This window comes from Malaclemys terrapin, chromosome 2 (assembly GCF_027887155.1).
Source record: "Malaclemys terrapin pileata isolate rMalTer1 chromosome 2, rMalTer1.hap1, whole genome shotgun sequence".
Lineage (NCBI taxonomy): Eukaryota > Metazoa > Chordata > Testudines > Emydidae > Malaclemys > Malaclemys terrapin.
The window spans coordinates 208,796,785-208,824,470 of record NC_071506.1 but is presented as its reverse complement, the minus strand read 5'-3'; the positions used below and the strand labels follow the sequence as shown (position 1 = coordinate 208,824,470).

General features: G+C 45.1%; 1 protein-coding gene across 1 annotated transcript in view; it reads left to right on the top strand.

The window, feature by feature from the left end:
* The window catches only part of LOC128831866 (prostatic acid phosphatase-like), a 29,861-nt gene extending 8,097 nt beyond the window's left edge, over positions 1-21,764 (top strand). The window contains exons 3-11 of the mRNA XM_054018694.1: positions 329-415; positions 1,475-1,627; positions 5,952-6,050; positions 8,936-9,040; positions 9,860-9,992; positions 13,942-14,024; positions 15,028-15,134; positions 15,699-15,858; positions 19,005-21,764. Coding sequence (XP_053874669.1) covers positions 329-415; positions 1,475-1,627; positions 5,952-6,050; positions 8,936-9,040; positions 9,860-9,992; positions 13,942-14,024; positions 15,028-15,134; positions 15,699-15,858; positions 19,005-19,016 — 939 coding nt within the window. The 3' untranslated portion in view covers positions 19,017-21,764. The remainder of the gene's footprint in view (positions 1-328; positions 416-1,474; positions 1,628-5,951; positions 6,051-8,935; positions 9,041-9,859; positions 9,993-13,941; positions 14,025-15,027; positions 15,135-15,698; positions 15,859-19,004) is intronic.
* Positions 21,765-27,686: the final 5,922 nt, after the last annotated feature.

Sequence of the window (27,686 nt, the reverse complement as noted above, 5' to 3'; positions counted from 1 at the left end):
GTTACATCAGTATGAAAGCTCTAAGTGAGAGTAGAATCAGGCCCAACATCTCTCACCGCAGGACATAAACTATGACTTAACTATTAACACCCTCAATATCTTAGAAAGTATAGTGTCCTAGTATACTGATACTAGCTTATGGATATAAGTGAACGTTCCCGTTGAAAAACAAGATGTAAACATGCACAAAGCATACAATATGGCATAAAAATGGTTAATGATCACTTGAAAAATTCACTGAAGACAGAAGGAAGAGTGGAAAGAAAAGCTGTATTAAAGTTTCACAACCACCTTAAACTGACACTCACCTGTACTGCTGTCCACACAGATTGGAATGCAACAGCAATATGAGCTTGGACAGTATATGCGGAAAAGATACTCAAACTTCTTGAATGCCACATATAACCGGAATGAGGTAAGCATCAGAATTTGTGTGAAGGAAAGTTCTCTTGCACCATTGGACTGTGAGACTTGTACTACTGGGTCAAAAAAAACCCTACCATATTAAAGCAAGAGATAAGGTTAAAAACATGTCAGCATTTTTGAAAATCAGGCCACTTAATTAGATGCATAAATATAAATTAAGGAACCTAACGTTAAGCACCTAAATTTGAAAATTCTGGCCATAGAGCACATCATATAAAGGGTTAACAGAATTTCAGAAAGTCACAAGAGAGGGAGGGAAACTGCATTACAGTCCCACATTTTCCTAAAATCCTGCTCCACTGGGCTAATGGATGAGGTTGAAGATGAGAAATGCTCTAAGCATGGCTGAAAAGGCTGATACTCGGATGATATCCTAATCAGGGGCCTATTAGCTGAGAAAATTCTTATTGCAAAAAATGTATATAATGGAAGTAATAGGGTATACTGTGAACTATGATGGGCAGGGGAATGAAGGCAGCACCAGCAAACGCCCAGGTGTAAACTGTCAACCTTGCCCCAGAAATGGCACACACGAGTAATTTAAAACACATCTTAAACATACAAACCTATACACAGGGGTGCCGGAACAATTTTTATAGTGGGGGTGCTGAGAGCCATTGAACCAAACTGTATACCCTGTATATAATAGAAACCACTTCAAGCCAGGGGGTACTGCAGTACCACCCGCGCCTCTAGTTCCAGCTCCTATGCCGATACATGCTTGAATCTCAGAGGAACGAATAAATGATTTTTTAATCTAGATTTTAATGCTTATTCATAATTTTTTTCAGTGTTTAGATTCCAAGGTAAAAGGTGCCGTCGAGAAATTCCATTTAGACTGATGAAGTAGATTCCTAGAAACAGGACTTAAGTGTGACTTAAGTGGTGCACGAATCTACTGCTAGCCCTCTGCACAAGGGTGAATTTCACCTTTTGTTATTTATGCAAAACAGGAGAAAGGAAAAGAGGGAAGCATGGAATGGGAATTTGGATAAAATTGCCCTCTTGTTAATTATTAGGAAAAAAATATTTGTCATTTTACTTTCAGATTTTCATTCAAAGCACAGATTATGATCGAACCATTATGAGCGCACAGGTATATCTCGCCGGACTCTTTCCCCCAGTGGGCAACCAGATCTGGAATCCCCAGATCCTTTGGCAACCCATCCCAGTTCGCACTATGCCACCATCAAAAGACCATGTGAGTACCAATTGGGAACTTTCCACCTCTGATCAGATTTTTCAGTAGGAACACAAATTAGGAGATGAGAAAATATCATTCCTCTCAACATGTTCAATCCAACACCTTCCATAGCTACTGGTCTATAAATTAGGGTTACCATACGTCTGGATTTTCCCGGACATGTCCGGCTTTTTAGTCCTCAAATCCCCGTCCGGGAGGAATTTCCAAAAAGCTGAACATGTCCGGGAAAATAGGGAGGCATGGTAAGGGGACGGCCTCCTCCCCGGGGTTCAACTTTCCCGGCTCCCACTGCTCTCCCCAGCGCAGCAGCAGCCGGAGCCCAAGAGGAGGCGGCTGTGAGCTGGGATGCCACCAACCAGCGCCACTCGGCCAGGGCCGGGGCCGGGCCAGAGCTGCAGCCGCTCGGCCGGGGCCGGTGGGGCCGGGGGGGCTCGGCCGCCGGCCGGGGCTGGGCCGGAGCCGCTCTGCCGGAACCGGGGCCCGAGTCGAGCCGGAGCCGCTGGGACCGGGGATGGGGCTGGGGGTGCTCAGCCAGCGCCGCTCGGCCAGGGCCAGGCCGGAGCTGCTCGGTGGGTCCGGGGGTGCTTGGCCACTGGCCAGAACCGGGGTCCAAGCCCAGCTGGGCTGGAGCAACCGGGGCTGGCGCCACTCGGCCGGCGCCGCTCGGCCAGGGCCGGTGGGACTGGGGGTGCTCGGCCGCTGGCCGGAACCGGGGCCCGAGCCGAGCTGGGCCGGAGCGACCGGGGCTGGGGATGCTCAGCCAGCGCCCCAGGGCCCGAGCCGGGCCGGAGCCGCCGGGGCCAGAGCCTCTTGGCCAGCCGCCGGAGGGAGCCGCTCAGCCGGGGGGGCCAGACTGGGCCGCGTCTCCTCGCGCCCCCCCCTCCCAGCCCCAGCCCCAGCCCCAGCCCCAGCTTACCTGCTGCCTGCCTGTTTCAGGCTTCCCGCGAACATTTGATTCGTGGGAAGCATGGGAGGGGGAGGAGCAGGGGGCGGAGCATTCAGGGGAAGGGGCGGAGTTGGGGCAGGGACGTTGGGGAAGGAGCGGAGTTGGGGTGGGGCAGGGAAGGGGCAGAGTTGGGGCGGGGCCGGGGCCCCTTGAAGTGTCCTCTTTTTCAGGGGCTCCAATATGGTAACCCTACTATAAATACATGCAGTCATGCAGGCCCAACCATAACTGTTGAATGAAAGTCTACAGGGGCTGAACAGCTGACATGCATTCCTCATCACCATCTCCTCCACAGGGAAGCTCTGATGTTATCCTGTCAGGAATGAAGCTGAGGAAGTTCCACTAAAATCTTTTCATGGGGGCAGGTTCTTTCTTTCAGACAGACAGACAGACCTTTAAGGTGGTTTCAAGTTTAAATGTGCTTTGTACTCTTCCCTGCCTGACAGGTTTGCTCCTGAGGTCAGCCAAGGAGAGACGTTTACATCAAAACTGAAACGATCTCTCTGTGGTTATTACTAATTTATATTGCAGTAGCACCCAGGTGCTTCAGTTGTAGATTGGAGCCCCATTGTGCTAGGTGCTGTATAAACACATAATTGAAAGACAGACCCAACCCTGAGAAGCATACAGCCCAAGTGAATGTATCTAACAAATGACAGGGCAGGTAGAAGCTATGGCATAAACAACTCTTCCTGACTGACTCAGGTACAGATCTGTCAGCCAGGGTGGGCTGCTGCAACGAGGCACTGTGCAGGCCAAAGATTTAACAAGAACAAAAGCTGCGGAAAGCAGGGACAGAAAGGGCTTCATTCCTCGTGCTACCTACAGTACTTTGAGTAAATAGAAACAAGAAACAATAAAACCACCACACACCATGTCATCAAGGTCATCAGAGGATGGGCCACTGTCATGAGGCCACCATGCCTCTCTACTCCAGAGATGTTCATAAGCACTACTCCATTCTAAAGCCATGTGTGAAAGTGAGATGTGCTTCAAGGAAACTGGACCAGACACAATGTGACCCAGCTTGAACCTTCACTCTGTCCTCCAATGAAGCAAGAGGAAGGGAGGTTTGCAGGTGGGAAGGGCTTGAAAGAGGTTTTGATAAGCATCAGACCTGTCAGATGTTTATCCAAACCAAACCTCCAAACTCTCTGAGTCACCACTTTAAAGGGAAAGGGAGCTGTGGGAAGAGACAAGGGCATTTGCGTGAGTGCTCTTCTTCCTGTCAGGTCTGCAACTTTCCCAGGTGTGGGAGTTAAAGTTTAATTACAATGACTTCCTGGAGCAACTTGAAGTTTCTGCTGAATAGGCCAACCACCTGTAAGCCAGGAACTCTGTCTTCCCGAGCCTTCCATGTTTAGATGTCTGTGGGTATTTTCAAGCCCCAAACAACACAGACTGGGAAATCAAGGCAAAGTATCATATAGTAATAAACCTGGTCACAGATTATTTTCTTGGCCTATTGTGATCCATTAAGAACTGACATTTAGCAGCACTGTGTACTACTTAATGAAACCAAAGGGAATGGCTTAAGTAATAACACCCAAAGGGTAGTAATTAAGCAAAAAGAGTGTTTGTTATTGTGCAATTCCAAAGCCTCCCAATGTAGCCTTGAACCTCCAAGGTGTGCCGCTATTGCAGAAGAACACGCACTCCGGAGGTCATGCAATATTTCCAATTTAAAATGTTAACTCCTCTCTGCTAGCATCTGCTCCAGCCTCTGTATTGACACTTCAGTGAGGAAGGACCATTACAGGGGGAAGCACTGGAGGTGCATTCTGCCCAATTTACCCAGAGTGAAATTCACATTGGGTCAGAGAAGGCCAATACAAGACATGCAACACTGAAGTCCCTCTTAAGCCATCAAAGCTGGGCTTAAGCAGGAGTTAAGTGATACATGGGTTGTGCAGATTCTCTGAATAAGGATGAATTTCACACATGGTGAATTAAGCAGTAATGAAGCTATTACATAGGCACCCTTTCAATATTTAGGAGCACAATTCACTTCTGTCTCTTGTTTATTCCCAAGAATACTTAACGGCAAAACAGGTACCATGTCATTGTGGTTCCACTGAAACAATGCCATATTTTACACACGAATCTGAGAGCAGGATTTGGACAAAGAAATCAAACTTTCAGCAGTCTAATATGCAGGTTCCAGTGCTGGGCTATATTTGGTGTGACTCAGGAGTTGAGAAGTGGGGAAAAAGTAATTTCAACCACCTTTACACACTGGATCCTGGGAAATGGGCCAGTTCTCAGAGCAGTTCTAAGATATACACAGCAGTTTAAGAGGGTCATTCTGACTGTAGGGATCAGCTAGATTAACAGCTTCCTGGACATGCCAGCAAAATCTTCCACTGCCCAAATTCACCAAGTATATGAACAACTTGCACCAATGGATTGGCACAAAGCAGCTGCAGCATGTCCATGAATCTGATCCACAATGGTTAGACACCACAATGATAGATGAAGCTAAGTTGGGTTAAATAGATAGTCACAATGGTCCAGATCCACCAAGGTATTTAGGTGCCTAAACCCCAGACTGTTTAAGTACTTATCCACAATGGAACACTCACTGGGCAAGAGAGAGAGAGATGCTGTAGGTCAGTGGCACCACCTAGGAGGTGAGAAACTCCAGGTCCAGTCCCCATGCTTCAATCACTCTTTCATTATTTAGCCATAGTTATTTAGCAACAGCTTCCACAGGAGAGACTGAAGAAGCCCTAAATCAGAATATCCCATAGCTCAGGGGTTGGACAATGTGCCTGAGAGGGTGGAGACCCCAGATCATACCTTTTCTCCCTCTCTGGCAGAGAGGGGGAAGTTGAACCTGGGTCTCACAGATCCCAGGTGAGCGCTCTAACCACTGGACAAAAAGCTATAAGGTGGGCACCCCCTCCTCTGGCTGCTGTGTGTGGAGCAAGGCAGGCGCTTAACTCAATGTCTCAAGAAGTAGCTTAAGTACTTCAGCTGCCTGACTCCATGTGGCTGATTCCTATTCATGGATTGCTAAGCAAAGATACGCGCCTCCCTTCAGCCTGGACTTAGGTACCTAACTCTGAGAGAGACGGCCAGTGCTTAGCACACATCCCTAGCATCAGCAACTGCCATTGGCTAGCTTGGGCAGCTCCCCACCTAGCCATGCTGGCTTTTGTGGATCACAGTCTAAGGAGCCTACCTCTCCCCTTCATTGGATAGGGAGCTTAGACCCCTTTCTTAGGCTTTGTGGATCCCAGTGTTGTTCCTGTTATTTCCTAGGCACCTAAAAGTTAGACGCTGTGATGCCCAACTTTGCAACACCTAAGTTCCTGTGTGGATCCCATTCAAAGTGCCTGACCACATGACAAGTTTAACTTTTTTTTATTTCAGATTCTGCACTTTCCTTCTTCTAACTGTCCATGTTTTGATGAACTTCAGAATGAAACCCTGACATCATGGCAATTTCAAAACAAGTTGCAACCCTATATGGTAAAACAAAAAGGAAAGACTGTAAACTTAAGAGATTGTAACATTGGATTGTTTCCATTTACTGAAATGCTGTTACTGTCTCCCGAGGAACAACAGCTTCTTAAAAATAAAATTACCACAAGACAGGCTAATATTACTATAAACATATTAATATACTTGTACACTGAACAAGTCTCAAATATATATTTAAACTTGAGTTTTATTTTAATTTTAATTTTTAGATGTGAATGTATCACTAACTAGCTCAGGCTATTTTGAGTTATATTTAATTTGTGCTAAATAGTCTAATGAGACTGAAAATATTCCGGAGGCAGCAATTTCCTGCACTACAGTGTAGCACAAAACCAATCATACAGATGTGATTACTGTGCTGAAACTGAGGAGAAATAAAGACCTCGGGATGTGACTGTTGCAATGCAAAACCAATGTAAAAACAACTCAAGCATTTCTCCTTGTACAAGTCACATTACAATGCTATTTATTTGCATCCTCTCACCCAAAGTTGAGCAGTGTTTCTGCTTTGGCCTTGACACACATCTTCACCCAAATACCCCCCAACTTTTCCTGCTACAGCCTCTGTAAGCCTAGCAATAAGTAAATAGGGTGAACAGGCCTTGAACAACACAGCACAGTCTATGGAGTAGCCACTGCTACACTGGGTAGCCTGCTGAAGCAGTGCCTAGTTGTGCTGACTCAGTGTCACTAGGCAGTTCCTGCTTCTTCCTTGTTTTATGGGGGAAAGCAAGCTGTGCCCGACTTTTTCCTTGTGCAGCTTACTTCCCACTCTGCCCCAACTGCTGTGCTGGCCAGCTTCACCACAGCCACCCTCTGCAGGAGCACAGAGCAAGGGTCCCTGCGGAACCAGCTGTGAAACCCTTACTCACACGAATAAGTGCACAGTAAGGCCTGGTCTAAAATAGGAATTTACTTTCGTATGGCTACATCTCTCATGGATGAGACAAAGCCTGCCCCCCCCACACACACACACACACTCAGCTATACCAACTATATAATTACTATAGAATTCTTCCATCGACCTCGCGCTGATCTATACCAAGGGTTAGATCAGTATAGCTAGATCTCTGCGGGGTTGGATTTTTCACGTGCCTGAGAGACATATAGACCAGGCCTACCATGAGCAGGGCTTCACAAATGGTGTCTGGAAATGGTGCATTAAATAGGTTATTGCAAAAAAGATAAGGAAGGCAGAGCCCTGCATAACCTCAGGCAGTTTCAGGCTCCTCGGGGTTAGAAGGAAAGACAACTCTCACAAACATTACATTGCGGGTACTTTTTTTTTTTTTTTTATAAAGTCAAAGTGATATAAATCATTCACAAGGAGCGAAGGACATAGTGGGGCTTCCATATTTCACATTCATTTCACTCCAATGTAATTCTGCTTAATTTTCACAGGACTGGTAGTCCAGCACTGTGGTTCTCAAACTGGTTGCTATTCTGGTAGTCCAGAGGCAAGGTGCAGGATTGCTCAGTTTTTGAAAGATTTTTCCAAAGTCAGTCCTAGAGGTGTAGAGGTCACCTGGCTGCCAGCTGGAGTGTACACTTTCTGGTGACATTTAGATGGTGTCTCGTATGATTCATTTAATTATCAGAACCCCAAAGCTGATACAGTTTTTCAGGCTGTTTCAAAGAAATGATCCTCTTCCTGGATTGAAAATCCCACATTCGCTACATTCTTTGCCGCATACATTGCAACCTTACAGCAATATGTAATGATGTTTTGTCACAAGGACACAAGCTGCAAATGCATGAACCAATATTGTAAAATACACATATTAAACAGTGATGGGAGAATCCTAGAGTTTTCAAGAAGCAACTTAAACTTTGGATGCTTATCCAACCCCACCAAACTGCTCAACTGCTCATACACAAACAACCCTCCCCCATTAAGAGGCCTCAGCCCCCGCAAACTGTTGTCTTCTGTGGGAGAGAGAAGGCTGGTGGTCTGCTATCCTCACCAGAGTGACTGGGAGCAAATATCAGGTCTTGTCTCCTCTCCTCACCACCATCTTCATGGGGCAGCTGGCATGCCTGGTTCCCTTTTTGGCATCTTTGTGAGACATCTCTCCCATCCCAACATTGCCCTTTTCCAGTCATCCAGGCAGTTTCCCTCTTCCTGTCCCTACATAATTTGTTTTTCTCTCTTCCTTCTTTCCTGAATTCTTCCTCTGGGCTTTGTTCCCATTCCATCCCGTAGGTTCTCCACCTCCCTCCTGCCTTGGGGTTTCCATTTCCTTTTTCCCTTGTTCCTCTCTTCCGCTTCCCCTTCCCCCAGTGCCTTCTCTCTTTATCCACTTCCCCAAGGGAGCTCCCATTTTCGAAAAAGCAACAGAAGGTCCTGTGGCACCTTTAAGACTAACAGAAGTATTGGGAGCATAAGCTTTCGTGGGTAAGAACCTCACTTCTTCAGATTCTTACCCACGAAAGCTTATGCTCCCAATACTTCTGTTAGTCTTAAAGGTGCCACAGGACCCTCTGTTGCTTTTTACAGATTCAGACTAACACGGCTACCCCTCTGATACTTGACCCATTTTGGAAGGTTCACTTGAAGAGGTGAGTGAGGTTGCACCCTCTCCTTGGGGTGAAGTACTCAAGGCAGGGAGAGAAGAAGCAGCAAGTGGAGCCTTCCAATGAATAATAGCAAGGATGAGCAAAAGGCAGTCACAGAAACTGAAAGAGCAGGAGCATCTAGGGGCCATGAGTGAGAACTGCAACAACAAAAAACCCTCATTGGGACTATTCACATGTGTAAAGTTAAGCACGCGTGTAAGAGTTTGCAGGATCAGGGCCTATGAGTCCACATGAACATGTATCTGAGTGTATTGAGGCATTCATTGTGTATGTTTCCTTTTGTTTTTGTCTTTCAGGGTGTTTTAAAAACTATGGCAGCTAACACAGGATATGACCTGGACACTCTCAAACAACTGAATAAGTTCAAAGCCTGGAATACATATGATACTCTGCTTTGTGAGGTATTTAAAAGAGAAAGCGAGAGGGAGACTAATCCAGAAGATCTGATTCAGCTAAACACAGCAATTTGGTTTCAACCACAGTAATGACGGATCTTCTGTTCTGTCCTGAGCTTGGTTTCTTTTCAGCACCATTTGAAGAATGGTGAATGATAATGAAACATAATTTAGTGCATTAGAAAAGGACATTCTCAAAGCATAGTTTACAATTTAGAAAACTAATCTTCATTCATCCCTGTTATTTATCATCCCTTTAAAACAGGACACTAAAATCCTTCTCCTCATATTATTTCCCTTTCTGTACAACCCAGTGAGTTACTGTAGTTACTCAACCATGCTGAGAAGCTCATCATGATTTTTGCTAATAGAAAAAAGTATTTTCTTTAGAACAACTCCTTGTAACTATAGAAATACTTAGCTGGAAGCTGAAAATAAGCGGTAGCAGCATTGTCTAGTGGTTAGAACAGGGAACTGGGAGTCAGGAAATGAGAGTTCCCCACTATGAACTAGATTATGCCTTGCAGATCCAGTGGTAGAGAAGGGGCAGGAGTGAGTTGGCCAGGCGGGACATGCCAAACCCGCACACTAGCAGAAACCAAGATGGAAAGCAACTGCAGTAAGAGAAAGAATTACATTTCCATTGGGGCCCCAATGGAACCTCCCTAAAAGGGTGTTCTGGGGGAGATGTCAGGAAATGAAGCCACACGATGAAGGAACTGGGAGAAAGCCACAGGGAGTCCAAAGGCAACAGTGTAAGGGTGGGCTGGGGGAAAAGAAAATGAATGGGAGAAAAATAATGTTCATTTTCCTTTTTTACTATAGAGTATTCACAATTATACTCTCCCTAAATGGGCTTCCCCAGATATAATGAAGAAGATGAAGGAGCTGGCAGCATTGTCCTTACAGTCAGTCTTTGGGATATACAAAACAAAAGACAAATCACGACTACAGGGAGGTAAATAAAATATTACACAGCACTGAAAAGGGAGGAGCTGATACTATATGACAAATCAAGTCTCCTTACTCATGCAAAGCTCCTTGTTAAAATGGCACTACAATGTGTTTCTAAATATACCTGGACACAGTAATAAACACTTAAAAAATGTATTTTGAACACTGGTATTTGCATGATCCCTGGGATGTCCTAAATGTACATTTCCTGAATGTAGAAATGCCTTTAGTTACCCTAGTCCAAATTTAAGAGATGGTTGCAGAAATCTTAGGATAAGATTCAAGGCCATTCTGACCTGAGCTTGACAGAATCATAGGACTGGAAGGAACCTTGAGAGGTCATCTAATCCAGTCCCTCTGCCTCATGGCAGGACTAAGTATTATCTAGACCATCCCTGACAGCTGTTTGTCTAAACGGCTCTTAAAAATCTCCAATGATGGAGATTCCACAACCTTCCTAGACAATTTATTCCATTGCCTAACCACCCTGACAGTTAGGAAGTTTTTCCTGATGTCCAACCTAAACCTCCCTTGATGCAATTTAAGCCCATTGCTTCTTCTCATATACTTAGAGGTTAAGAAAAACATTTTTTCCCTCCTCCTTGTAACCACCTTTTACGTACTTGAAAATTGTTATGTCCCCCCTCAGTCTTCTCTTTTCCAAACTAAACAAACCCAATTTTTTCAATCTTCCCTCATAGGTCATGTTTTCTAGACCTTTAATCATTTTTGTCACTCTTCTCTTGACTTTCTCCAATTTGTCCACATCTTTGCTGAAATTTGACGCTCAGAACTGGACACAATACGCCAGTTGAGACCTAATCAGCACAGAGCAGAAGAATTACTTCTCGTGTCTTGCTTACAACACTCCTGCTAATTCATCCCAGAATGATGTTCACTTTTTTTGCAACAGGGTTGTTGACTCATATTTAGCTTCTGATCCACTATGACCCCCAGATCCTTTTCCACAGTACTCCTTCCTCGGCAGTCATTTCCCATTTTTTATGCGTGCAACTGATTGTTCCTTCCTAAGTGGAGTACTTTGCATTTGTCCTTATTGAATTTCATCTTATTTACTTCAGACCATTTCTCCAGTTCACTCTGAATTTTAATCCTATCCTCCAAAACACTTGCAACCCCTCCCAGCTTGGTATCATCCGCAAACGTTATAAGTGTACTCTCTATGCCATTATCTAAATCATTGATGAAGATATTGAACAGAACCAGACCCAGAACTGATCCCTGTGGGACCCCACTTGTTATGCCCTTCCAGCATGACTGTGAACCACTGATAACTACTCTCTGGGAACAGTTTTCAAACCAGTTTTTCACCCACCTTATAGTAGCTCCATCAAGGTTGCATTTCCCTAGTTTGTTTATGAGAAGGTCATGCGAGACAGTATCAAAAGCTTTACTGAAGTCAAGGTATACCATGTCTACCACTTTCCCCCCATCCACAAGGCTTGTTACTCTGTCAAAGAAAGCTATCAGGTTGGTTTGACAGCATTTGTTCTTGACAAATCCATGCTGATTGTTACTGATCACCTTATTATCTTCTAGATGTTTGCAATTTGATAGCTTAATTATTTGCTCCATTATCTTTCAGGGTACAGAAGTTAAGCTGACTGGTCTTTAATTCCCCAGGTTCTCCTTATTTCCCTTTTTATAGATTGGCACTACATTTGCCCTTTTCCAGTCTTCTGGAATCTCTGCCATCTTCCATCATTTTTCAAAGATAATTGCTAATGGCTCCGATATCTCCTCAGTCAGCTCCTTGAGTATTCTAGGATGCATTTCATCAGGCCCTGGTGACTTGAAGACATCTAATTTGTCTAATTTTTAACTTGCTCTTTCCCTATTTTAGCCTCTTCTGATCCTACCTCATTTTTTCACTGGTATTCACCATGTTAGACATCCAATCACCACCAACCTTCTCGGTGAAAACTGAAACAAAGTCGTCATTAAGCACCTTTGCCATTTCCACATTTTCTGTTATTTTCCCTCTCTCATTGAGTAATGGGCCAACACTGTCCTTGGTCTTCCTCTTGCTTCTAATGTATTTGTAGAATGTTTTCTTGTTACCCTTTATGTCTCTAGCTAGTTTGATCTCGTTTTGTGCTTTGGCCTTTCTAATTTTGTCCCTACATACTTGTGTTATTTGTTTATATTCATCCTCTGTAATTTGACCTAGTTTTCACTTTTTGTAGGACTTTTTTTTTATTTTTAGATCATTGAAGATCTCCTGGGTAAGCCAGGGTAGTCTTTTGCTATACTTCCTATCTTTCCTACACAGTGGGATAGTTTTCTCTGGTGTCCTTAATGGTGTCTCTTTAAAAAACTGCCAACTATCTTCTATTGTTTTTCCTCTTAGACTTTCTTCCCATGGGATCTTACCTACCAACTCCCTGAGTTTGCTAAATTCGGCCTTCTTGAAATCCATTGTCTTTATTTTGCTGTTCTCCCTCCTACCATTCCTTAGAATCTGAACTCTATCATTTCATGATCACTTTCACCCAAGCTGCCTTCCACTTTCAAATTCTCAACCAGTTCCTCCCTATTTGTCAAAATCACATCTGGAACAGCCTTTCCCCTAGTAGCTTTCTCCACCATCTGAAATAAAAAATTGTGTCCAATACATTCCAAGAATTTATTGGATAATCTGTGTCCTGCTGTGTTATTTTCCCAACAAATGTCTGAGTAATTGAAATCCCACATCACCACCAAATTCTGTGCTTTGAATTATTTTGTTAGTTGTTTAAAAAAGCCTCATCCACCTCTTCTTCCTGGTTAGGTGGTCTGTAGTAGACCCCTACCATGCCATCACCTTGTTTTTTACCCCTTTTATACTTACCCAGAGACTTTCAACAAGTCTGTCTCCTATTTCCAGCTCAACCTCTGTCCAAGTGTATACTTTTTAAATATATAAGGTAGCACCTTTTCCCTTTTTTCCCCTGCCTGTCCTTCCTGAGCAAGCTGTACCCTTTTATACCAACATTCCAGTCATGTGTATTAGCCCACCAGGTTTCTGTGATGCCAACTATGTCATAGTTGTATTTATTTACTAGTATTTAAATGAATGACAGCAGCCTAGACCAGGTTTAGGTTCTATTTGTCCAACATTAAATCTAATTGTTTATTGAGCTTTGATTTGTTTTCTCTCATTTAATGTTAACCTTGGAAACACCTTCATGGTGACCTCATTGAGGCCCAGATATAAACCTGCCCCCAAGCAGCTCTGGGCACAGCTGATGATAGGGGATTCAGAGTCCTTGGTAGCCCTCTCATCTTGGGTCTGGTTCTACATTAGTTCCCACCATAGAGTAAATTAGAAGAGCCTCAAGCCAGCTCTAAACTCCACTGCCTGATAGCTGGCCCCCAGGGCTCTAGCAGGGATTGACAAACTGCAGGGACACCTCAGCCACATCCCTTCTCCCTGGCCAAGCCCCTATGCTGGGAGCAGGAAAGGGAATGGTGTAGGTGCCACTAGAAGGATTCCTCCATTGGCTGGTTCTGCTGGCTTTAGGACACTTTTGTTCTGGAAGAACAGCCCAAAAGTGCCCTAGGCTAAAAAGACTCAAGAACCAAGCCTTGAGGGAAAAGGCAACAGTCAGAACTTATGGCAAGTGAATGGTTGAAATATTTCTCTTACATGCAGATGTTAATAGAAGGAAATGTCATCGAGGAGAAGGCAGCGCAGCCTAACTTAAGGGGCAGGTCTTGTAACCCTGATTCTCAGCGTATTCTAACCTAGGTTCTAATGCTCCTGTTTCTCAAACTACCCTGGGTTAAACATATTTTTTTTCATTTCTGTAACGTCAAGCTCTAAATTCCATGTGAACTAAAAATGAATTACAGATCTTCCTGTTTAATACCTGGGATCTTTGCGTTTGGGCTTCCAGCTGAATACACTTTATTCATCAACATCCTCATTGCTCTTCTCCATCTTCTTTAAGGTGTCCTGGTGAATGCTATTCTAAAAAGCATCAAAAACGCAACTCAACCGTCAAACAAGAGAAAAATTCTGATCTTTTCTGCAGTGAGTAACTTTATTTTTCCTAAATGTTGGATTGATATGTTTACTAGTGGGAATTCAACAGAATGGGCTTCATCTGACTTGTACTAGGAGCACATGCAGGGGAGAAATTATAAGCAATGTTACCAATGTATTTTGATGCAACAACTTTCCAGTGTTAAAAGAAAAAGGTTACATTCCTGCTACAAGATAAGAAAAGCAATGATATGATACAATTGGACTCAACACACTGAATGGAATTTTGTATTTTTGCAACATGTGCAACAAACAAAAACATAGGATTTACTCCTCATCTTCAGCCAACCTGTGCTTGGCAAAGGCAGCTTTACTCTCCACTAATCCCAATTCTAAGACTTGGCCCCCAGTGCAACATAGAGCAACGTCAGGGCTTCTCTAAGAGGTATCCTGATGCAACAAACCACCAAGGTGTTGTTCTACTAGCAGGGGATCACTGGAATATAGCAGCACTTCAACCACATCTCCCACACGTAATCTATAGTTCTGCTGGCTATGCCAGTTATATGCCACCTGGAGATTCCCCTAGCTTAAGCCATCTTTACAGCCACTTTGTGCTGCTGGCTTGGTGCAAACGGGCTGTATGAGATCTATATTTTTCATTTTAACATATTGTAACCAAATTCATGCTTGGTGTAACTCAATTTATTTATCTGTTGCAATTTATAAAGTATCTATGGTTCTAGACCCTGTATAGTGATTAAAATACAACAATTAGAGTGGTATATAAACAAGCCCAGTAAACATACAAACAAGAGAGAGACTCTAGGGAAAGATTTGGATTCCTTCCTCCCCCCTTCAACACCCTGCCATGGGTTTTCCTGCAAAAGGGCAATGGGTTTTTCAAAAATAAAAAACAAAGATTATAACTGGGGTTTTACTTTAATATCCCTTCCTATAACTAAAAAAGGTTGTTGGAAGTAGGAGCAGCAAAACCCCTCTTAAAAGCAACTACTGTATTACATGTGAGCATTATTTTTCTTTTTTATAGCATGACACCACAATTGGTGCCCTTCAGATGGCGCTCAATATTTTCAATGGAAAACTGCCATCGTACAGTGCTTGCCAGTTTTTTGAACTCTACCAAGAAAACAGTGGGCAAGTATCTTGACACATCTGCAGCAAGCAAATGTGTTTTGCTTTCAGATACCAATTCATTAATGCCTTAGATTATTTTTGAGAGAAAAGCATCCTCATGAAATATAATTATATTTTAAATGAATTTTACTGAGCAGTCCTATTCACAATGTTGCATTAAATGCATTCAAAACTAATAATTGACTGAAATATGAGAGAGAGAGAGAAAGAAAACACACTTAAGTTTTGTGGTGGGAATTAAGTGAATGGATAAATGTGACTGCTTCCCTAAATGGTAGCGGTAGTTTTCAAGCTACCCCTTAAAGCTTATCACAGTCAAACATAGGGTCTGGTTCTGTTTTCATTTAATTAAATATTTCAAAAGAGCCTGCTGACATGACCTGTGACTTTAGCAGTGACATGACTGTTCTAAGGAGCACTGAGCTTTGGGTGTCTTTGCCAAGGTCTCTATTCCTGAAGAATTTGTTCTACAATAATTTCCATTAACAAAGGCTGTGTCTCTGAAGAGGAAATCTCAGATATAAAGATCTAATCTTTCTTTTTCTTCCGGGCGCTGCAAATCAGGCACTACAGCATTGAAATGTACTTTCGGAATGACTCCTTGACGGATCCTTATCCACTCAGGCTGCCAGGCTGCACGCATCCTTGTCCACTTGAGAAGTTTGCTAAGTTGGTCTCTCCTATCATAGTGGAAGACTGGTCAAAAGAATGTGGAAAGTGTCAGGTGAGGGATTCCCAGAGTTGAGGAAGCAGATCCCAGCCACACACCTCTGCACAAACACCAATCCCCTGCCCCCTAGGGGGTCAGAGTTCATGTCTGGATCAAGCACCATGCTTAACAACAGAACAACACTTATCTAACCCAGGCAAAGCCAGGAGTAGACCCAAGGCAAGATGTCTGGTTAGAGATAACAGACCTCCTCACCTCGATACAGCACAGAGCCCCTGTCCCCATATCTGGCTAGACACACACAGACTCTGCCCCACACCCATGCTCGTTGTGAGCTCAAACGGGTGGGTGTTGCTGTGTGGTCTCAGCTGACCTGTCAGCTCCAGGCTGTGTCTGTAAGAGTCCCCCTGTGCAAGCACCAATGCAGCTGTACTGACTGTCGTCCAAGCAGCTCCCTAGTTCAGACTCTGTCTCTGCCCCAATTCAGGCTTGCTGCTTCTGCTGGCTGCTGCTCTTTCTTTGTTCTCTCCGCAAATCTTCCCCGGCTGATTTCTCCCCATCCCCCCACCGTCAACTCATTCGTTTAAGCCCTCCCAGGTGGTCTGTAGTGTTCTTGTTTTGGAGTGGCATCCCCCTCCCCACCCCCCAAGCCACACAGGTTTGTGCAGAGTAGCAGGGAGGGGGGAAAGAGGGGATAAAGGAAGGGGAAAGGGCTCTTTACCCAGTCCCACACCAGTCACCACATAAACACACCTGTCCCCAAGTACCAGGCATGCCCCGTGGCTTGGCCACCCTCAGCATTACTGTATCAGTTGGGTAGGAGGTTGAACCTCTCATTCAATCTTTGAGAATGTCAGAGCGTCACAATACTCCCACCTCCCTGTTCTGCTCCTCACCTGTAATGGGGCCAGATTTGGGTGCCTCTTCCATAGGTGCTGGAACTAGGGGTGCTTGAAGTAGTAAATAACTCGAATACATGGTGCCTTCAGCACCCCCACTGTAAAAATTGTTCCAGCACCACTGGGCTCTTCCCTGGGACACCCAATCTAATTCTACTTTCCCCTGCCTCAGAGCCAGGAGAAGGGTTGGGTGCTTCTACTGGGGATCCCCCCATGTGAGCCACCCTACTAATGGGAACACAGTGACTCCTTCCATCCCTGCCTCTTGGCTACTAGGACTAAGATCTGCTCCCCCTACTCTGTTTGGTGGCTTGGGCTAAAAGTGTCAAGGCCTAAGCATATTCCAGTGGACCACCTTCTCCAGTCTCTCTGCAGACTGCTTGGATCTTCTATACTGGGGCCATTTGGAGTATGGGATCCCACAGATAATGCACAGTTTGAGGCACCAGGCTGCATCCAGTTTGGAGAGCCTCTGCCGCTTGAACAGGACCTGACAATAGTCCAGCAGCAACATGTTTGTTACAGCTCCATTTCTGTCAGTTTCAAGCTTGGTCCAGGTTAGTGGCTACAAGCCAACCTGCCTCACGGGGGTGTTGGTGATGCTCATTCTGGGGCCCTTGGTTGGATGCCCAAGGTCATGTGTATTGGCAGCTGCCCATTCCTGCCGAACATCAGGAAGTAGGGAGGGTACTCCATGGATGGGTGCAGCATATTGTTATACGGATAGGTCAGCTCTGGCAGACAGGAAGTCCAGTGTCTCCGCCACATCCCTGCTAGAAGCATCTAGTTGACTCACTCACAGAGGCCCCTGCCTTGTTGGGGGGTAGGCTGCTGTCCTTAGCTTGTGGCTGCCATATAGGAAGCACAATTTCTTGAACATCTGTGATTCAAAGGGTATGCCTTGCTCTGTGAGCACCTTAGTGGGGTAGCCATAGGGCTGGACAAAGTAGCACCAGAAAGCTTCTGCGGTTGCTCTGGCCATAATCTCTCTGAGGGGTGCGGCAACCAGGAATTTGGTGCAGTGATCCACCATAGTCAGGGTGTAGGATGCACCGCTCTGGCTTGGCTCTACTTTCAAGTGGTCCGGTGCTACCAATGCCAAGGGCACAATGGCCTCTGTCCCCCATTCCAGGGTTCCTTCTGCTGGTGCGGACCCAACCTGCCTGTTCATTAGGTGCTGGCATGCATTGTGAGCACAAACTGGTGGGCCTTGCTGGGTGGTCTTAGCTGTCCTGTTGGCGCCAGTAAGAATTCCCTTTTGAAAGCACCAGTGCAGCAGCTGGCTCTCCTCCAAGCAGCTTCCTGGTTCAGACTCGGTCTCTGCCCCAGCTCAGGGCTGCTGCTGCTTCTGCTCTTTCTTTGTTCTCTCTCCAAATCTTATTCCCTTCCCTAACCTCCATTGATTTAAACCCTTCCAAGTGGTCTGTAGTTAATTCTGTGTCCTTGTTTTGGAGTGGCACTCCCCACCTCCAGCCAATCAGTTTTGTGCAGAGTCGTGGGGGTTGGGGGGAGTGGAAGAGGCTCTTTACCCAAGCCCACAAAAGAGAAACAAAACAAAAGGCAATGTAATAGTATTGTGTATTGTCTGCACATGGCATTTAAGCAGTAACTGCAGGAATGGCTTCAAACTTTCTATGTGCCATGATTCTTTAGAATAGTAGACTGACCTTCAACTAAAGGCTATGGGCCACATTCATCACTGATGGGGAAGGGAGGTATAAATTACATTACCTTGTGCAAGTGAGCTCCCTTGCATGCAAAGGGGAAATTCACCCAAAAGGAGTGAAGGCAGTGTTACTCCCAGCACTTTTCTCCAGTGTTTCTGATGTAGGGCAGCAGCTTTAGTACATAGCCACAACTTTATAAGGCCCATATAAGTTTGCAATTGAGACTCCGAAGGGAGATTAACTGAATCAAAGCATCTTCCAACACTCCTGGCCATCCCCCCTTCTCACCTTTATTGGGTTTTGCTGATCCCTCCCCCCCACACACACCTCCCACTGGCACCACCACATATGTGGTACATAGCTCTGACCCTGTGAACACTTATGGCCATGAACAAGAACTACTCACATGCATGATGTTATGTATATCAGTGTTTGCAGGATTGGGGTATATGTATTTATATAGATGTAGCATCTGTATTAATGTACTGACACATATATAAACTTACCAGAAAAATAAACAAAATTCGGCTACAAAATATTTTAATGCAAAATATTAAAAGTTCAGACTATGGTCTGGAACTCTAAGCTGACATATATTGATACCTCTTCCTAACATGCATATTTTTCCCCAAAGATACATTCCTAGGATTTGACTTTGCTGTTGGCCTGTTGTTCGTCTTTGATGCTCTGCTGTTGTACCTCCTCTATGAAAATGGAAGCTGCAGGCGTAAAAACACTTATCAAAACTTTTAAAGGTAAAAGAATGAATAGGTAGAAACTGCAAAACTTCAAGACCAGCTAGATGTCTGTTGTTTTGTTAAGTTGCCCTCAATGTTTTACAATCTACGATTATCTCTGATCAAATGTTTCTACAAAGTACATTGAATGATGAGAATCTGCAACCTAATTCATAAATCACTGGAATATCACTGAAATAAGCTCATGTTTAGAACTTATCTTTGTAATTTTGTTTAGGAAAACAGTGCTTAAAATGATCTAAGCCATCTCTTTACTACATATGACTGACAGCTTTTACAGCTGAGCATCATTTATGTTGTTCACTCAGATCTTTATCTGTGGTGTTTATACCAATTATTAATGCAACCACCAGGGAAAGCAGTGATATATTGTCCAGCTTGATAGAAGTTATTATCATCTGTCCCTCTCTCACCTCCACCAAAATAATCTTTACTGAAAATCAGTGTCTATACTGTTTTCCTTACTTCTTACGTGTGGTTATTCTGTCAACATAGAGGAACATATATTCAGCAGATGGAATCTGCAATTACTGTGCGAAGAATGTTTGTACCAGCATTTGCATCCACAATTACCACATTTATTCATGCAAACCATGCCTAAGTGCTGACCTCAGCTTCCACCTGCAAAAATGGGTGACCTGACTTGCAAAGGTGCTATATTCTCACACTGTCATTGAATTTAGCTGGAACTGTGGGCGCTCACTAGCACATCTGAAAATCAGGCCAGAAGCCAATATTGTGTTTACCATCTACTATTTCACTCCCCTCTCTCATCACTTTCCTCATCCTTGGACCTCCCCCAAGCCATGGCTCTTCACTTGCCTTTGTTTTCTCTGTCCCTGGTCCCACTGCTATACCTAGAGTAGCCTACCTCCTTCAGTACACTACCCACTTCCCACTCTTCCTTCAAGTCCCTCCATAAACATCACTCCTTTCAGTCAGCTTTTAGGCACTAACCCTCCATATACCTGATCTCAGGCCTCATCTTATCTTTTATTTGAATTCACATTGCATGTTCAACTCCCTGGCAGAAGCAGCGCTAGCCATTGAGGTTGCTAAGCAGTAATATTTTGCCTCCCCCTCATACTAATAAAAGTCCACGTTTATTATAATAATAATAAAAAGCAAATAAGGGGCTCCCTTGAGCTGCTCGGAGCCCTAAGTAATTGCTTGGTCTGCTTACGCCTAGCGCCAGCTCTGCTCCCTGGCCTCTCTAAAAATCCTGGGAACTAACAAGACATGTATTGAAAGAAAATAATCAGTTGCTTTGTTTTTATGTTGCATCTCTTTCCTGAACTGCATTTAATCTATTTAGATTGTTAATCCTTTGGGCAGAGAACTTGTCTCCTTTCCTGTCTGTAACATGTCATACATAATGATGGTGTCATATAAGATATGATTATTAATAATAATTTAAGGGGCAGTTTGTACCTTTTCTGCCACAGCTCTGTAGGGGGTGATGTGAGCCACATTGCCCCAGCAGAAACATCATGAATCAATTTCTCTCAGTGCTGCTCCATGCACAATCGCCATCATTGCCCTGGGAAGATTAACAATTAGAATGGAGGAAATTGCTCCCCTCAGTGCAACGGCCCCACTCCATGGGTGTGGAGGGGAGGTGGCCATTGGCTGTGCCTCATTTTCAGACTCCTGTTATCCGGCGGTGAGCAAGCATTCCCTCTATCACTCTTGTGCTGACACACTCTTAGGAGAAATTTCTTGGTGTTCCCTGTTGTAATAACTGGGCCTAAAGATTTACCCTAATTGTGAACTCAACTGTGAAATGTGAGTGAAAGTTTATAAAATGTCATAACCACCTATAAACAAAAAATGCTGAATCGAAAAGGTACAAAAAAACCCAGACAATGACTGAACTAGTCCAAACAAAAAGGCTTACGGATATAATTCAAGGGTTCATGACTGATAAACAAGAACAATGAGACAGTGAAAATCAATTAACCAACATTGGTATATTGGAAATAGGCCTAATTGGTGGACAAAATAATGAGGGGGTGTCTCCCCTCCCTTTTGGAATCCTTAAAAACAAACACACACACACACTTTGGGGTGCAAAGCTGGCTACCATGATGCCAGCTGAAGAAGACAAGAGAAGAGGAAGGAGCAAACTTTATCATTATGGCTGTCACCTCACCATCTCCTGGGACCCCAGACCATCATCATTCTAATCCTGAGAGATGTCCTGACCAGTCCAGAGAGAGGAACCCAGATGACACCACCACTTCTACCGGCTCTGGCTGAATCCTGAACTCCTGTGATGTGAAATTTTGTCTCTGCCATGTGTCTTTTTCCTCCCTCACCTTATTTCTTCTCTTTCCTCTCTCTCTCCTTTTCCTTCTGTCTAGTAAGAGTCTGGCTTAGCTGCACAACACTGCATATTTTGCAACACTGCTGTAAGCCCGTGATCAGAAAGGCAGCTAAATGCAACATCCTAACCAGCCCAATACTAGTACAAGGTTGCCAGGTCTTGGAGTGGTAGATAAGACTGTTCTGTGCCTGTGTTTTTCCAGCAGTGAGGTTGCAAGTGAAAGTCAATGCCAGAGACAGATGCTCCATTTTTTAATCTTTGCTATTCTTTTCTTTCCCCTTTTGTGAAATGAATATGAAACCTTGTTAAAATAAAAGCCTTAATTTTATGTTTTAAATGTATCTTTAATAACAGGTTAAAAGGATTGTTAATGGTGTACCTTAGCCATGGTACTAAGCAGGCTGAGGTCTCTGTATACTGTGACAAGATAGCCAATGTTAGTATGGTGGGTCCTGCGCTTTTCTTGGTGGGGGGCGGGCTAAGATGCCACCTCTTGCCCCTGCTCTTGGGGTGCTGAGGGCCCTGTTAGTGGCCCCAGAAGGTGGTAGAGAAGGGAAGCAGGGGAGGGGTCTGGGTTTGCTCCTCACTCTGAGCCTCAGCCCCTCTCAACCTCTGGGGGGGGGACAGGGCCGGCTCTAGGTTTTTTGCCACCCCAAGCAAAAAAAAAAAAAAGCCTCAAAGCATAACTGCCACCCCAGAATGCTGCCCCTACAATTGTGCCACCCCAAGCACCTGCTTGGTTTGGTGGTGCCTAGAGCTGGCCCTGGTGGGGGAGAGAGTCTCCCTCCCCTCCTAGGGCAGGTTCTCCCTTACTTCAGTTCTTTGGTCTTTCAACTCTCACAATGCACCTCCAAGTGCCAATCCTCTCTCCTTCCTCCTCCTCCCTGACTGCCTGAGGCAGAGGATTTTATTAGGTTCCTGACAGGGCCTTAATTGACTGCAGGTGCTCCAATTAACCTGTAGCCACCCTCCTAGTCTACAGGGAACCACGCCTTAATTAGCCTAGGGCTTATATATTTTTCTCTCTACCACTCTGCCACTGCTCCCTGGCCTTCCTGTATCACAATACCAAACCCTGAACCTTGCTTAAAACTGTTTAATGAGGACAGTTTCATGGTCAAGTTAACATCTTTAACTCTTTGGACCCATATATTCCTTCTAAAGGGATAATACAACACTCTTCCACAGCCACAGATGAGTTGTGCACAGTCTGTCCCTAATAGTACAAAATGATATAGATCTAGTACCTAGATGCTACAACTATGCACACATTAGAAATGTGAGACACAGATTAGCCAGATATTGAATGGCATAAACAGAGGAGTGGGATAGCACAGACTTATGGGAATAAGAAGCTTCCCAAGTATCTCTCTTTTTTGCCTACAGTAACTTCAGCCAGTCAGGTGACCAGCTTTTGAAGTGATGCTTTTCAATCAGTGATAAAACCTCATTTACATCCCTAATATTAAGATTGCCATATTTATGTTGGGGATGTCACGATCAAATGATGGATTTAATTCATCAGTGCTGAGGATGCTGTATTGTACAATACTTTGGGGAAATGCTGTTGAAAAGAATAAATGTATTCTTAAATCAGAAGTTTTGGCTGCACCAGCTTCATAGATTTGGTACTTCTGATATAGAGTAGCTACCTGCAAAGAAAATGGCTTGGTAGATAAGTGGCAGTGAAGACAGCCATTTTGCTGCACTGGAAAGACAATGGCATTCCAACCGAGGCAGAATGGAGCGTGCTTATCCAAGATGGCTTTCTACAAAAGATTATATTCAGATAGGGAAATAGAGGGGTTTTGAGGGCATTTGGAAACCTCTGTATGGATTAAATTTCTAAAGCTGATGCCGTTACTCAGAATTTCAGGATGGGTAGCCATCCTAACTGTATTGAGTGCTGGCATGAAGCAGTTTTATTTCTGGGATTCATTTCTGTTAATGGCATAAAATTATTACAAATGATACTTGAGAAAATCCAAGTGCCCTTAATAAGAATACAGCAAACACACAATAGAATAGAATGGATTGATCCAAATCTGCAAATTCAAAATTCTCACTGTGATGTTGGGGGAGGAAGCCATGATCAATTAGCAATGTAGGGCCCGATTCTCAGTTATATCAAGGCCCCTTTACACTGCTCTGACAAATTAAATTAAAGTCACACCCACTTTAAGGTCCCTTTACAATGCCAAAGCAATATAAAGCGACCTTAGTGTAAATGAGAATCAGGCTTGTTGGCTTTTAAAAGCTAAATGAAAAACCCAAAAGCCTTTAAAAAGTTAACATTTTTCTCACTGGTGACTCATTAGATCATTTGAGACAAAAACTATACTGCCCACAATTTTGTAAAACTGCAATAAAAATACTAAAGAAAAAAGTGTATGCATTTATATTTGAATGAACTACAGTAGAACCCTACTAATGTGCACTTAGTGATCGGTAAATCCACAACAAAATTGAATTTTCTAGTTTCCTGTTCACTGAAGCAGGGAACAGCAAAACACTAATGCATTGGCAAGGGTAGGGCCAATGCTGATGGCAGCTTAGTCCCCAAGGACAAATGGAAGAGCTCCACATAACCCTGTGGGTCTGCCCACAGTACAGTCATGGAAGCAGTGACAGCAGTTGGTTTGCCGGTGCACCCAGGAGCCAGCAGAGGTGACAAGGTATTCTCACACTGGCTCACTAGGAGAACGCTCATACACATTGCCTCCACTCCAGTGCTCACTAATCCTCATACACACTGGAGCTCCAGCCACATTTATGCATGTTAGGATTTCTGCTGTTCTACTGTATTTTTAAGGTGGAACTACACCTCTACCCCTATATAACGCGACCCGATATAACATGAATTCGGATATAATGCGGTAAAGCAGTGCTCCGGGGGGGTGGGGCTGTGCACTCTGATGGATCAAAGCAAGTTCGATATAACACGGTTTCACCTATAATGAGGTAAGATTTTTTGGCTCCTGAGAACAGCGTTATATCGAGATAGAGGTGTATTACATGGAGACAGACCTATGTGCTATCCTGTGTGGTTCTCTTGACTTTGCCTTTTCACTTCCTGAAAGAGTCCAAGTCTCCATTCCTGTTGGATGCCTTTAGTCACATACCATCCTACTATTGCTTGACAACATCACAGTGTAAATTGTCTCTACAGATTTGATTTTCTACAGTCTCTTCTGAGCTGCACATTCTTCTACAGTTCTCTGAACTGCACCTGGCTGAGGTTTGATGGCTGTAACACTCAGAGCTGACTGAACCACGGCTCCTGTCATACTAACTCGATGTCTGCATGTTTACACACAGATGATGGAGAACAGCCTGACAACGTGGTGCACTGAGTCTGAGTGGCTGAGGGTTTGCACACTTTACAGTCAGCTTTTGCAGGACAAGAGCCAAAGAGAAAATCCCCCAAATCATAGTGCACATCACGTCACTTGTTAGGTCCCAAAGTCAAAGTGGAAACGAGTATCACAGCCTACCTGATTGGCTGCTGTAAATATGAATGCGCAATCATCAGACTTGATACATAAGGTGACACATCATCATGATGATATCACAAGACTATCCACTATGTTTAAAACTTTCCAAGCGATCAACTGATTCATGTACAAATCCAATTTCAATTGCATATTCGTTCCATCCCTAGAGAGAAAACTTCTCACCTTACTTCACATAAAGCACTGGATCAGTATTCATTATTTATGAGAAACAAAATCACCATTTCATGCATTAAAGATAATCTGTTAGATTCTTCTGTTGCTGTTTTACATATGTAAAGGTGCTCAGAGTTAGAAAACCAAACTGAGGCTTCTTTCATTTCAAGGTTACTTTTTAAAATTCTGGGCCAAATCCTCAGCTGGTGTTAAGTGGCATAGCTTCACGGACTTCAGTGGAGCTGCACTGATTTCCACCAACCAGGGATCTGGCCCACAACTTTAGTTGTGTGCAATATTTTAAACGTATGGCCCAATGCTTCCTTCACCTATGCAGGCGGAGAAAGAAAAGCAAGCAAAAAAAGGCCAGGGAAAGTCAAAGATATGGAGCAGCAACCCCACTGCATGCTTGCTCCCTGGCAACTCACAGATTCCCCTCTGCCAACATTTCATGAGAGGAATAACAAGGGCAAGAGGGGGGCAAAGCTAAGGAACAGATAGCCATGCACTTATATAGGCAAGAATAATAGAGTTTTATACACACTTTGCACTGACATAAATGACAATATAAGATTGTGATGGTCTATATCAGAGGTGGACAAACTATGGCCCGCGGGACCCTCCTGCCTGGTCCCTGAGCCCCTGCTCCAGAAGGCTAGCCCCTGGCCCCTCCCCCACTTTTCTCCTCCCCCACAGCCTCAGCTCACTTCCCCGCCGGCCCAATGCTCTGGGCAGAGGGGCTGCGGCCTGGGGCAGCTGGGGCCTGACCCGGTGCTCTGTGCTGTGCGGTGGCGTGGCCGCCTCCAACCGAGCGGTGTGGCTGCCTGTCCTGATTCTCACCACCAGCCACCGGTGCTCCAGGCAGTGCGGTCAGGGGGGCAGGGAGCAGGGGGGGTTGGATAGAGGGCAGGGGAGTTCGGGGTAGTGGTCAAGGGCAGGGGTGTGGATAGGGGGCGGGGCAGTCAGAGGGCAGGGAACAGGGGGGCTGAATGGGGGCAGAGGTTCTGGGGGCAGTCAGGCAGGAGAGCGGGGGGTTGGATGGGGCAGCAGGAGTCTGTCAGGGGCAAGTGTTCGGGGGCGGTCAGGGAACAGGGCGGGGGGGTTGGATGGGGCAGGAGTCCCGGGCTGGCCGTCAGGGGGCAAGAAGCAGAAGGGGTTGGATAGGAGGCGGGGCTGGGCTGCGCCTGGCTGTTTGGGGAGGCACAGCCTCCGCAAACCGGCCCTCCATACAATTTTGGAAACCCGATATGGCCCTCAGGCCAAAAAGTTTGCCCGCCCTGGTCTATATTATTATGTTCACCACTTTTATAAGACTAGGATAAATTTTGTACAAAGTATGCCTTGTGAGGTATCATTCAAAAACTCATAAGCTGCTGAACATTACTGTCCTGGTAAAATATGTGTATCAACATTGTGTGTGAATTTAAAAGATTCTGGTGTATAACATTGTTATAACATGCTCCAAGGTTAAGAAAAGCAGGCTCAAACCAGTTTTTCAGAGACAACAACACATTGACACCCCAGCCAGGTGTTAAACAGCTGTCACCTGCTTAAGCAGCCATTCTCCAGAAACAGGAAAGTGTGAATAAGAAATTTATATTCCATCACAGGATGGGTCAGACCTAGGGTTGTCAGCTGTAATGGAACAAACCCAAACATCCTGCTCCACCCCTTCCTCATCCCCATGGCTACGCCCCTATCCCACCCCTTCTCTGAAGCCATGTGCCTGCTCATTCCAGCCCCCCACCCTCACTCACTTTCACCGGGCTGGTCAGGGGGTTGGGGAGCAGGCTCTGGGCTTGGGGGGTGGAGTCGAGAGGATCGGAGTGCGGGAGGGGGCTCCAGGCTGACCTGGGGCAGGGGTGCAGAAGGGGGTGCAGGCTCTGGGAGGGAGTTTGGATGTGGGGGGAGGATAAGGGCTCGGGTGCAGGACGGGGCTCGGGCTGCAAGCTCTGGCTTGGAGGTGCTTATCTTGGGTGGCTCCTGGAAATGGCAGCATGTCCAGCAGCGGCTTCTAGCTCAGGGGTGGCATGGCAGCACTGCATGCTGCCCCCGCCCATAGGCACCACCCCTGCAACTCCCATTGGCTGCGGTTTCCCATTCCCAGCCAATGAGAGCTGTGGAGTTGGCACTCGGGGTGAGGGCAGCACGCAGAGACCCCTTTGCCGAATGCTTCTGGAAGTGACACGGAGCCAGGGAGCTGCCTTAGCCCTGCTGTGCCACCAGACTTTTAACTCCTAAAATCTCCCGGACTGGCTTCAGTAGCCTCCAGGAGATTGAGCCCAATTCTGGGAGCCTCCCAGCCAAACTAGGAGGGTTGGCAACCCTAGTCAGACCTCACATCCACAGGAGATACTTGTCACCTGCCCCTCAGTTGGGGGCAATCCTCAAAAAGGGGAGGGTGGTATAAGAATGAGAGACAGTGGCCTCCATCCCTGCTCATGACATCAATGACTTTCAAAGAACTGAACTAAGGGGGAGGGATCCAAGGCTGAAAGGAGACTCAGCCTGTGAAATTTACTGCAGCGTATGGTGAGAGAAAACATTTTGCTTTTAAATTCACT